The sequence below is a fragment of the Sarcophilus harrisii genome, chromosome 5 (assembly GCF_902635505.1).
Source record: "Sarcophilus harrisii chromosome 5, mSarHar1.11, whole genome shotgun sequence".
Lineage (NCBI taxonomy): Eukaryota > Metazoa > Chordata > Mammalia > Dasyuromorphia > Dasyuridae > Sarcophilus > Sarcophilus harrisii.
In genome coordinates this window covers 263,841,085-263,853,747 of record NC_045430.1, presented here as the reverse complement: position 1 = coordinate 263,853,747, position 12,663 = coordinate 263,841,085, and the positions used below count along the sequence as shown (strand labels likewise).

At 34.0% G+C, this 12,663-nt stretch overlaps 1 protein-coding gene across 11 annotated transcripts in view; it reads left to right on the top strand.

The window, feature by feature from the left end:
* The window catches only part of SLC4A7 (solute carrier family 4 member 7), a 119,337-nt gene that overhangs the window by 34,842 nt on the left and 71,832 nt on the right, over positions 1–12,663 (top strand). For all 11 annotated transcript variants that reach the window (XR_004229831.1, XM_031940393.1, XM_023505192.2 and 8 more), the window contains exon 2: positions 9,135–9,216. Coding sequence is in view for 10 of the 11 variants with exons in the window: in XM_031940393.1 (XP_031796253.1) it covers positions 9,135–9,216 (82 nt within the window). In the remaining variant the exon portion in view is untranslated. The remainder of the gene's footprint in view (positions 1–9,134; positions 9,217–12,663) is intronic.

Here is a 12,663-nt window from a genome sequence, read left to right as displayed (position 1 = left end):
CGCTTTCACTTTCCCTTTTCTGAAAGTTTATGATCCTTGTTACACAACTCAAAATCCCACTGGCATTTTTGATTTTTGGAAGTTCTAACCCTGCTACTTAGTTGAGTTTGCAGGTCATTAAAAACCCCAGGTTTTTGTCAGAAAGCACTCTTTTTTTCCTTGTCTCCCTAGACACATTCTTGTGAAGACAAGTTATTTTTGTACACTAGTGTATGACTTTGTGTCTCTTGAATATCATTTAAATTTTTGTTCAAATATTTCAGCTGTGTCTTAGACTTCTGTTGACCCCATTTGGCTTTTTCTTGGCAGAAATTTTGGAACGGTTGGCCATTTCTTTCTTCGGTTCATTTTACATATGAAGAAACTGAGGTAACTTGCCCAGGGTCCCGTAAAATTTTATTTACTTCTTCAGACTGTCAGAATCCTTTTGGATTTTTGCTTTGTTTTCCAGTGTGTTAGTGCTCTCAGTCTCTGTCTCATTGCTTTCATCTGCAGAGTTGATAAACATATATTTCTAACTGTGCTGATAAAAGTGTGTCCTTATAGTCTTTTTTATGATAAGGATCAAATTTTTCCATTTATTTAATAGACTTGATCTTAGTAGACTTGATCAATTATTAATTTTTTTTTGAGAGGCAGTTGGGGTGAAGTGACTAGTGTTAGGTGTCTGAGGTGAGATTTGAATGCAAGTCCTCCTGACTCCAGGCCTGGTGCTCTATCCATTATAGCACCCCCTGACTGCTTTGACTCAATCAGTTATTAATCACATTTGGCTCATATTGACTAGTTTCTTAAGGAGGAGTTTATTCTTTCATAATACATGATTCCTGGGGAAATATATAATGTAAGGGGCCCCTCATCCTCCCCTACCTTGGGAACCCAAGAAATCCAAGAGGAATGAGTCTTCCAAACCCTCTGATTTTGTACTTTCTCTTGGGTTCTCTTTGGGACAGAAGTTGGCGCCTCAACCCTGGAGGTTTAGCTGACAAAATTATCAAGTTTTTTTCAGGTTTTTTTTTTTTTTTTTTTTTTTTTAATAGGTGATGTATCAACAGTAATAGGAATGTTTTTCAGAATTTTTAAGTTGACAGTGTTTTGCTATTGAATCAATATTTTGATACTTATTTTTACTATAATTTGAGTTCTATGTGGTTTTTTCTCAGTAAGTGATAGAATGATAAATTTGAATATATAAATAGAATTTGTCTTTATGGCAAGGCTGCTTTATTTTTGAATACTGTATCTTTGTATACAGTTAGAATTCATTATTTCCTGTTTGTAGATATATCACTAGAATTGGGTTAAGACAACAAAAGACATTAGTAATCATTTTTAAAAAGTTACATATTATTGTTCTGTATGTTTATTTTGCATTTGCCTTTAGTTTAAAAGAAAAGCAAATGAAGATTAAAGGGCATGCTGAGAGCATGATGCATTACATTTTAAAAAGTTATAATGAAAATATTAAAAGATTGTTCCTCCCAAAGCAGGGGATTCTAATCTAAAATCATAGGTTTCTTCTCAGAATAGTGTTTTTTAAACACACAAAATAAAATACATAGAATTACAAGAAAAACCAATTACATTGAAATACTTATCAGAATATTAAAAAATATTCACGAACCTCAGATTTTCTAAAGATAAAAAAACATACTCTGACACTTTAGTATAGAATGCTTTTTGAGGGCAACTGTTTATCTTGTTTTTATTTCAAGTATCTAAGATGTAATTATACCATTCTGAGGTAGTACTTATGGCTAGTATTGAAATATGTTATTTTACATTTGGGGATTGGCCTTAAGAATGACTAGTCTCACAAAGTAGCTTTAAATGCCCAGTCTAGTACTTTCTTTTCCCTTTCCTCCTACTAAATGCTTGACTAGTATTTTAAGTCCCTGCTGGAAATGTCATCTAGTTAATAAGTGCATGATAGGGTAAGAATAATAAGGACAATGACACTAAATGATTTAGGCAATTTTAATAAAGCAAGCACTAGAAAGCCACTGAGATTTATGGCGTTCATTGGGTTTCCTTTGCCAAATTGTAGAAGCCAAATTTTTCCTCCCTAATTGATTATTTTAATCTGGATTTGTTGTATGATATGTGTGTGTGTGTGTCTGTGTGTATATAAAATCTTTTCATTTTTTTTTTTTTTTTGCCTTTACATAGTTTTAGGTCTGTGTCTATAGGTATTACTTACCAGAGGATGTTATTTTAGTCTTTTTTGTTACCAAGAAAAATAGTAGGTTGGGCAATTAACAACTTTTAAAAGTTGATATTCCTGATGCTTTGTTAGTGATTGTATACAAAATACCATAGCTGTAGTTTGGATAATTATGTGGGAAAAGAAGCCATTTTGGAATTCTTTGCTAAGCTTTTTTGCCTTTAGAACATTCAATTTTATATTTATAGCCTTGTGCCTAATGTGTATTCATGCCTATTCCTGAAGTTGGCATTGTTCCTGTTTGGAAGGTGGTATGTCAGCTTAACTCATTCACACCTGTTTAACAAATTTGCCAAAAATGATCTATAGGGATTCAAGGAAGGAGAAAGATATTTGCGGCTTGTTCACCTGGGACTTTCAGCACCATAGATTATATTTCACTTAGCATCTGGGGAACTTTAAAAAATTGTCAAATATCCAAAGAGGAGGCATTTGATTTCACTTTTATAAAAGTAATCCTATAGTAGCTAATATTATTATGATGTTATTTCTGTTAGGAAGCAGCTATATTTGAAAATTTATACTTTGCAAGGGATTTTTTCTTCTCCATGGAAGAAGTTAGCAATCACTTAACAGCTGAGCTTGACACTTATAATTAATGTAATATCCAACAGCTTGACCTTTTTTTTTTTTTTTTTTTTTTTTTTTTTTTAGTGTGGCATGCAACAATCACTTTATGGGTTTAGCAATTAATTTTTTTGGTCCAGAAGTATTTCTTTATTATTCTTCCTTTCAGAAGGCTGAGGTCCAAAACCAAGGACTTTTAGGGGTGCCATGTGGAGAATGGAGTAACAGCATCAAAAGTATTTTTGGCTTCCCCCACCTTTGGAAAAAAAAATAATTTGATCTGCTTTGTTCGACACACCACAGGACTGAGTCCCTCCTAGTTTAAGCATAAGGGTTCATATGGTGAAACAGTGTCATCCTCTTTTTAGCAGCTGAAAAATTTCTTCTGGAAACATAAGTATGATACCTAAGTAGCTGCTAAACTGCTGAAACTGCAAGTCAGTCCATAATTTAAAGGCATTGTAGAAACAACAAAGATTTTTTTTTTCAAAAAAGGGATTTTAATTTTTCAAAGGTTAAAAATAGCAATTAGTATTAACTATTTGTTTATTTCAATGTTGAAAAATTATTATGTAGTTATTTTTCTGTGCTAAATCTTTTCATGTATGAATAAATGGGTTGTTGATTCTGGAAAAACATGTTATATTTCTGATTATAGAACATTGGTAACCAAATTTAAAGTCAAATAAATTATGAGTGTTTTGTTCCCCACTTTGGTAAGACTAAGTTGCTGAGTGAAGATGAGCAATCAGATACAGGATCCCCTCAAATTAAAAATACTTTAACAACCCAAATGTGGGATCTTAGGGTCAGAGGATAGAGTTCTCATTTATTGCCTCTAGGTAACTGACCTTTATTTTACAATTCACAGAACCAGCCAAATAGAAAAAGCACTTTTTCTCATTATGAATAAAGGTATGCAGTTACTGATTCATATTACCTAACCATTATTTTATAGAGACAGAAAAAATTGGAAATTCATCTGGAAGAATAAATGGTCAAGAATATCCAGAGAATCGGTGGGGAAAAATGTGAATGAAGGTAGTCTAGCAGTTTTAGATTTCATACTATATTATGAACCAGTAATCACCAAAACAGTGTTGTACTGGCTAAGAAAATAGGGTTTTGGATCAGTTGAATTGTTTAGATACACAGTAGCAAATTGCCATAATAAGTTTTTAGTAAGCCCAAAGAGCAAACCTTTTGAGGTAAGAATTCAATATTTGAAAAAAATTTCTGGGGAAAATTGGAAAACTATTTGGCAGAAACCAAGAATAGAACAACATCTTATGTGAATCAAGGTGAGGTCAAAATGGGTATTAGATTTGGACATAAAAGGTGTGACACCTTAAACTGTTAGGGGAGCATGCAATATTTTATCTCTCTTAACTGTGAGAAAAAAAAGGAACCAAATATATAACCAAACCAAAATATCGCAGTTATAATTTCGATTACATAAAATAAAAAAAAAACTTTTGGACAAATAAAACTAATGTATCCATAATTAGAAGGAAAACAGAAAACTAGAAAAGAGTTTTACATCAAGTTCTCAAATAAATAGAGAACTGAGACAAATTTATAAAAATGAGAGCCAATCCCCATTTGATAAATGGCCAAAATGGTCTTCAGAAGAAGAAATCAAAGCTATCAATGTTTCCATAAAACTGTTCTAAATTACTTCTGATTAGAAAAATGAAAACAGTTCTGAGATACCACCTTACAACTTTGGGATTGACTGACATAACAGAAAAGGAAAGGAGATATGGAAAAATTTTGAGAGGGTAGAAAAATGTACATGTACAAAAATACTTATAGAAATTCTTTTTGTGCTGGAAAAGAATTGGTAATTGAGGGGATGCCTACCAGTTGAGGAATGATTGAATAAGTTGCAGTATATGATTATGGTGAAATACTATTATGCTCTAAGAAATGATGAGCAGAATGATTTTAGAAAAACCTGGGAAGGAAAGTGAGCAGAACCAGAACTTTGTATGTAGTAACAGCAATTATTATAAGGATGATCAACTCTGAAACACTTAGCTACTCTGAACAAGATAGTGATCCAAAACAGTTCCAAAGGACTCAAGATGAAAAATGTTATCTACCTCCAGAGAGAAAGTGATAAACTTTGAAAGCGGAATGAAGTATATATATTTTTTAAATTCTCTTTTTAAAAATTTTATTTTCAATGCTCATGGCTGATGGGGAAATTTTTTTTAATGACTTCACATGTGTAATCAATATCAAATTGTCTTCTGAAGGAAGAGGAGGGAGGGAGAGAATTTATAACTCAGAAACAAAAAAGATTCTTAAATTTTTTATAAGTAATTGGGAAATATTTTTAAAAGGGTAAAAAAGTGTATAGAACTATAGAGTTGTTCTGTGAAGCTATCATTTATGAAAATCTCTGTGTAGGATAGTTCTAGATTTTGAGGATAAAATACTGGAGATTGTCCCCCCCCCCCTTTTTTTTTTTGCTGGTCCTTTGGAGGCCAAAGGAGATAGTAATAACAAATTGATGTATAAAGCCTCACCAAAGGCCCTCAGAGTGCATCTAATCTCTCTTGTTACTGAGCAATGACCTAGTCTTCATGTAACAACCTCTAGGGGAGAGGAGCTCCCCTTCCTAGGGGTTCCTCTTTTTTTAGTGGCCCTGAGGCTGAGGGTGCCTGGGGCATCTTCTTTCTTCTGGAACCTTCTTCTCTTGATTTAGCCCAAGGCTAAGTTAACTCACTTTTTGGTTTTATTGGCATGCTGGTGTTTTTGTATATAAAGTCAACAAAGCCCTGAAAATCTTTTCAGATGAATTACTCTCTTGAGATTTGGAGCAAGTGAAAATGGCACAAAGGAAAGATCCAGACATTGTGCCCTGGGACTATTGGAAGCATATTCTTCTGTGGCAGAGTTTCTTGTCTTACAAAGTGCTTAATAAACATTTGTCAAATTGATATGGAGAAGAAACAATTTTGAATTAGAGGTATTGGAAAAGCTCACGTCTTACTTTGTTCAGGAACAGCCAGAGAAGCAAAGGACTAAAGGATATAGAGTGGGGAAGTGAGCTCCATTTTAACTCCTCTACCAAACAGGAAACTTGTCCGCCGTAGAGCCCCAGTGACTTGGCTCCCCAAACCTCTGTGCCTTGCGTGGGTGCTCTCTATATGATCCACCGGCAGGGGCACATGCAAGCAGGATCTAAAGTCTGGAACATCTCTTCAGTTGCTTGTGGGAATGGATTACAAAATTATAGTTGGTTATAATGATGACTAAAGAGTGTCATAAAAATGGAAGTATTTTCTAAAGGAAGATAAAATTATTTTTAGTGTCATTTTAGAATCATAGTGGGAAGCTTCACAGACATTGTTTACAGTTGATTGATGTGGATTGCCGTGAGTCCTTAAATAGCCTCCTAAATAAAAACCACAATTACTAAAGAGTTCTGCCTAACTCAGGGAAAACCAAGCAGATGAAGATTGTTACTGATAAACAAATAGAGAGGGAGCACATGGAGTTGATCTACTATCAGCATCTTGGTCTTGTACAATAACCCAGTTTTAGAATCAGATATCGTAGGAAGAAGTGAGCACCAAATTGCCTCGCTGAAATTGTGTAGCTTATCTCCAATCCTTTCCCTGAAACAAAAATGCATTTTTGAAATATTCATATTTAGGATGATGCTTTGTGACTAGCAACCATAGCATACTATAATCTATTTGAAGAATCCTAATGTCATAAATGGAAAGTTGGAAGGGTGTCCTGCCCTGTGCCCCAAGTCAAAATTGAAGATTGTGCACAAGATAACTAAGCATCTGATAGTATATTATGTCGGAGGAATTGGGCCCTTGTGGTGTCTTAGGAGACATCATCTAAAAGGTAATGGGAAGCAGTGGAGTGCAGTGAAAAAGGGGGAGTCTGTTTCATGTCCCTCTGCTGCCAAAGTTAATTGTGATTTGGATCAGTCACTTAATTTCTTGGGGCCTCAGTTTTCTGATTCATAAGATGAGGAACTGTTAGCTCTAAATGTATATTAGATACTAAATATAATCATAGGAAGTGGGTAATAACATGGACAATCTGTTTTCTTGATTCCTACATAATGTTAAGAGACCTGCAGGAAAGACCTAAAGGGTAAGCTGGGAAGAGCGGCAGTGATTGAGACAACATGGACTGATCTCAGTGGAGGAAATCCTCCCATTGATGAGATCACAGATTGGAAACAACAAAATTTGATGTTTCAAAACAAGCAATCACTAGAACATCTTTATTCAAAATGTTTTAAATTAAAATACACTGGAGTCTGTAGATACCATTTTGAACTCTTCTATATCCCCTTCAGATCTTTTTGAAGAGGCAGTCATATATGTGTATGTACATTTTTTCTTCTGTAGTATGATTTAATTGATCACACATCTATTTACTTTTTTTATTAAGTATAAATGACAAGAAAATAACAATTCTAGTTTTTAAATCCTTAGTTTTTAGTAGCAATAATCCTGGTATTTGAACTCTAATTTTCTTTCATAAGAAAAGTAAAAATTTTAATTGCATTTGATTATTTACATAAAATATTTAATAATGTATTTATTGTTTGATTATATTCCTAAAGTCCTTATTCTTTTAGCTTTGCTGTTCCCTATCAATAAAACATAGAAACATGTTTATAAACATTAATTTTGATAGGATTTAATGTATCCTTTTCCCTGGTGTGAATTTGTAAATGTAACTTTCATTTGAATGTGATCGTTTCAGGTGGCCAGCTCAGTGAGAATGTGATGGAAACAGAAATTTCTTGCCAATATTTTCACTAATATTTAAGTACTAACTTCAAAGTCTTATTTTTGATAACTTGAATACTTTTTAACCACAATCCAGTATAGATGAATTTAGCATTACCTTTGAATGAGAGGACTTAAGAGGCCAAAAAGAAAAATAAAGAACTTAATAGCTTATGGTGCTCCTCCTCATCTCTTCCCACCTTATTCTTGATTTTAATATATTAATTTCTGATGGAACACTTTTTGTTTTCTAAGGAAGTAAATAGTCCTTATGTGAATACTAGTATTCTTATTAGCCTTGCCTTTTATTTAATCAATTCTTTACTTTTGTTATATTATAATAATAGTTGTCATTTTAGAGGAGCTTCTGTTTCAGCTTAGAAAGCATTTTTTATTTCCAAATTCTATGTATATTCTTTTTTGGGTTAATTGTTTTAGATTGAGTCATGACACTATGATTTCTTACTGTGTGGTTGTTTTAATAGAAGTTGGGGAAAAAACAAATTTGAGTAAGAGAACTGGTATATTTAAAAATCTCATCCATTCTTATAGTTGTGGCCATAGGATTTTAGCATCACTTGGGATACTTCATGATCCATGCATTTGATTCCATCAAATGGATCTGCAATCTCATTGGTTTAGAAGGTCCCTTCAGTGGTTTATCAAACATGTCTGCCCATTCTTCATGACTTGGGGTCTTTTCATAAATTTGCTGTGGAGGTTGATCCAATGTGCTAAAAGAATCCTTTGTGATTTTTCTTCTTGTTCAGGTGTTTGGGTTATAGAAAGAGGAGATCTAAAGTCAAATGACCTTTTTTTTGGTATTGAGGGTAATGTCATGATGAGTCATTTCCCACAAATACTTGTATAGGTTCTCTTATAGCGTATCTCTGCTCTCCTCTTCTCTTTCCCTCCTAAGGTATCCACCTACCTTTCTTACCTTACTGTACTTCCCTAGTTCTCTTTCTTTCTCATCCGAGTTAACTTTCCCTCCCTAGTTAACATTTGATAGTATCCAGTTTCATATTCTATTACCTTAAGATCTATCTCCTTTGCAAAAGTGAATAATTGTGTCCTTATGCTTTCCTTTTAGTTTACTATTTAAAGGCTGTGTGATATTGATTGTTTGGGTACTTTTTCTGTTTATGGAGATCAGAATTGAATTGGTCTATGGCTTAGTGGTTTCATAAGGCAATATAACTCTTGTACTCTCCGAGCATATTGGAACTGAACTTAGCCAACATGAACTTTAGCTGGCTGAGGCCCGTCTCTGAAGTTTTTCTACCTTAGTGGGACCAGATTGTTTTTATCTTTACTGACTTAGCTTTGGAGAATCTTTTAGTGAAAGAAATAGTTACATGTCACAGTGTGTGATACTTCATTTTTCATGTGATTGGCCATTAAAAACTCCCTTTCTTATTTTAATTAAGTAACCCAGGATTTCCAGTTCCTTGGACATTGGTACAGCCCCTCCGTACTCCTTCTCTGGACATACTCACCAGCACATGCCCCTCTCCCATTAGAAGAATGAATGAATAATTAAGTGACCTTTATGTGCTTTTTGTGTTTAGGGTCCTGATGAAGAAGCAGTCGTAGATCTTGGAAAAACCAGTTCAACCATTAATACCAAATTTGAAAAAGAAGAACTAGAAAGTAAGTACTTGAACATAATTAAGTCTGTGATGTTTTGTATAATGCTATGCCTGATGGCTCTTAATAAGTGGAACTTTTAAAATTTATTTTTTCAATTTTATTGAAGAGCTTGGCCTATGTACCAGTATTCTCACTTCTCTTTATTAAATCCCATTTAAAATAGTGGTGACTGATCAGAGTTCAGGACATTGTTCAGATGTTACAGACACATGGCAGTTTTAGAGTCTTGGAATTACAAAATTTGGGGACTGAGCTTAAAGTTGGAATAAAAAGAAGCCTGGAACAGATATTTTACCCATTTTTTACTTCTGATAAAAAATAGGATCATAGATTTCGAGTCTTGAAGAGACATCCCCCAGAAGTTGTTTAGTCCGTTCCCCTCAATGAACAGATCAGATGAGTGGAGCCTGCCCATCATGTTCTTTATCCATAGATTTCACCCAAACTAAACAGTTGGGTTTTATTCCAGAAATCCGTGGTTTCCTTAGCATAGGTATACCTTTTCCCAGCAAAGGCTGCAGCTGCTTCTGGGTCTCAGTAGCTATTGTTGCTGTGGCTAAAAACATATTTTTAACAGATGGTCAGTTCTGTGGCAGTGAGCCTCTTTGAACTCATTAACAGTCATGGGTGGAGGCTGCAGCATTAAAGCATTTTCTGCTTAGTATGACCTTTAAGAAGCCCATGTTAATTGTGTTCTAAAATGGGACTAGGGGTTTATGAAGAAATTAGCTATAATTTAGAGGCATAAATAGTGTCAGATTAACATACTGTATGAAGTGCCAAGTTATCCTTAACAATCAGTTTGTAGTGATGTTAGTCTTTAAATTCTTTTATAACTCAGGTGCATAAGAAAGGATCATACTGGAACTCACTAGATAACGTCTTGTCTTAACTATTCCTCTTGCTGCAAATATCCCTCAGCATAAAGTAACTTACTTCTTGCTGCTGGTTCCCTTCCACCTCTTTTCTGGACTAATTCTTAGTTTAAGGCTTCTCCTTTCAGTATTTGAATGTTGTTATTCTCTTTCACCTGGATGTGTGTAGATTTGTATGCCAAAGGGATTGAGGGAATCATTGGTGGACCCCCTCAATAATACCTGAAATGAACTGTTTGTTCTGTCTATAAAGACCAGCTCTTTTCTCCTTGTTTACAGAAGATTTCTTGTTTCATTCTCAGAAACGTGAGACAGTGAGTGATTATAAGAAAAAACCTTTTCCTTTCCTTGATAGCTACATGGTTAGTGATATCATTGTAAATGGCCAGCTAGGTGGTGCTGTGAGTAGAGAGCTGAGCCTGGAGTCAAGAAGATGAGAGTTCAAATGCAACATTAAACATTTACTAGCTGTGTGGATTACATGCTCAATATGAGTCAAGTGATGCAGCCGCTGAGATCTTGGGTTGCGTCTAGAGGAGCATAGTTTCTAGGAATAGGGAGCGTAGTAGTTTTTACTCTCTTCAATCTTTAAATGGGAATATTGTGTTCTATTCCTGGCATCACAACTTAAGAAGGACATTAATAAGCTAGAGAGAGTTCAAAGGTAGGTGATCAGTATGATGAAGGGCCTCAAGTTCATGTTGTGTAAAGATTGGTGGAAAGAACTGGAGTTGTTTAATCTGTGGAAGAGAAAACTTGGAGAGAATCTGAGAGTTACCTTTGACTGTTTGAAGGACTTCTAGGATAAGTCTTGTTCCTTTTGGCCCTGAAGGGAAGAATGAGGTTGAGTTGGCAGAAAGCAATTTAATTTTGATACCAGGAAAATATTTGTTATCAATTAAGAGTTAGCCAGAAGTGCACTGGAGTAGACTACTTCAGAGATGGTGAATTCCTGTCCTTCTTGGAGTTCTAGCATATGGGTATTCTTAGTATATTAGCATCTTCCTTGCCTATTTCAAGCCATCCATTCCATCCTACCCATCTATTTTTTTAAATAGCCATTAATGTGTCTCTCTAGAGTTGTAATTGACTTGTAATATTAATTCTTCCTAGATTGTGCTCTTTCAGGAATATAAATTGTGTAGCAACTCTAGCAAAAGATGAGCTTTTTTCAGTGCCATCTCAACTAAGTTACCAAAAAATTAATTTTATTCAGATAGAAAAAATAATAGAATTCATTTGGAAGAAGAAAAGGTCAAGAATAACAAAGAAAATAAAAAATGTAAAGGATCATAAACTATATTATAAGGCAAAAATTTCAAATTATTAAATCTGTCTGGAACTTATTAAGAAATAGAAAGGTAGATCAATGGAACAGAATATCTAGTGTTTGATAAATATCAAGATTTAAATTTTGGGGATTAAAAAGTTTTTGTACAAATAAAACCAGTGTAGCCAAGATTAAAAGAAAAGCAGAAAATTATGGAGGAAGACTTTCAAAAAAAGGTTTTTGAGTGAAGAATTCATTTCACAAGTACATAAAGAGCTTTGACAAATTTATAAGAACTTAAATTGAATTCCCCAGTTGAAAAATGCTCAAAGGATTTGAACAGGCAGTTTTCAATGAAGAAATCAAAACTGTAGGCATATGAGGGTTTAAATAATTTAATGAGAAATGCAAATAAGATAACTTTGAGATAATCAACTCACACCCATTGTATCAGTTAAAATGACAGAAGAAGAAAATGACAAATGTTGAAGATGTGAAAAAATTGAGACACCAGTACATTGTTAGTGGTATTGTGATTTGATCCAGTCATTTTAGAAAGCAATCTGGAATTATGCTCAAAGAGTTAAAAAAAAAACAAACTGATTATGCCCTTTCACTATTAAGTCTGTTTGCCAGCGTGATCAAGGAAAAAGGGGGAAAAACCCTGTATGTTTTAAAATATTTATGAGCAGCCCTTTGTGATGACAAAGAACTGGAAATTGAGGAAACGTCCATCATCTGGGGAAATGGCTAAACAACTTTTGGTATATGATTGTGATGTAATACTATTGTCCTGTAATTAATTAGGAGCAGGTTGATTTAGAAAAACATGTAAAGACTTGTACAAAATAATGAAAACTGAAATGAAATGAAATGAGAGAAACAGCAATATTGCTCAGAGAATAAGTATATGACTAAGTTATCCTGAGTGTTATACATATGCAAATCAATCACAGAGGAACTATGAAGGAAGATGCTTTCTACCCCCAGAGAATGAAGTGATAAATATGTATGATTTCACATACATACATATATACATAGACACACATAAATTGTTTGTTACATGGTGGCCTTTACTAGTGCAGGAGAAGGAGGGAGACAGACAATTTGTAATTTAAAGAGTAGCAGATAAAAAAAAAAAAAAAAGATGAGCTTTAAAAAAATAACAAAATTGGTTCATTAAAAGCTTAAGGGACTTGGGAATCTGTACTTGCCCCCCTTTGTTTTACATTTTTTGATGACTTGGGTCAAAACATAGAAAGCTCCCTGATGACTTTTTTTGTCACCTTTACTGACCCTTTT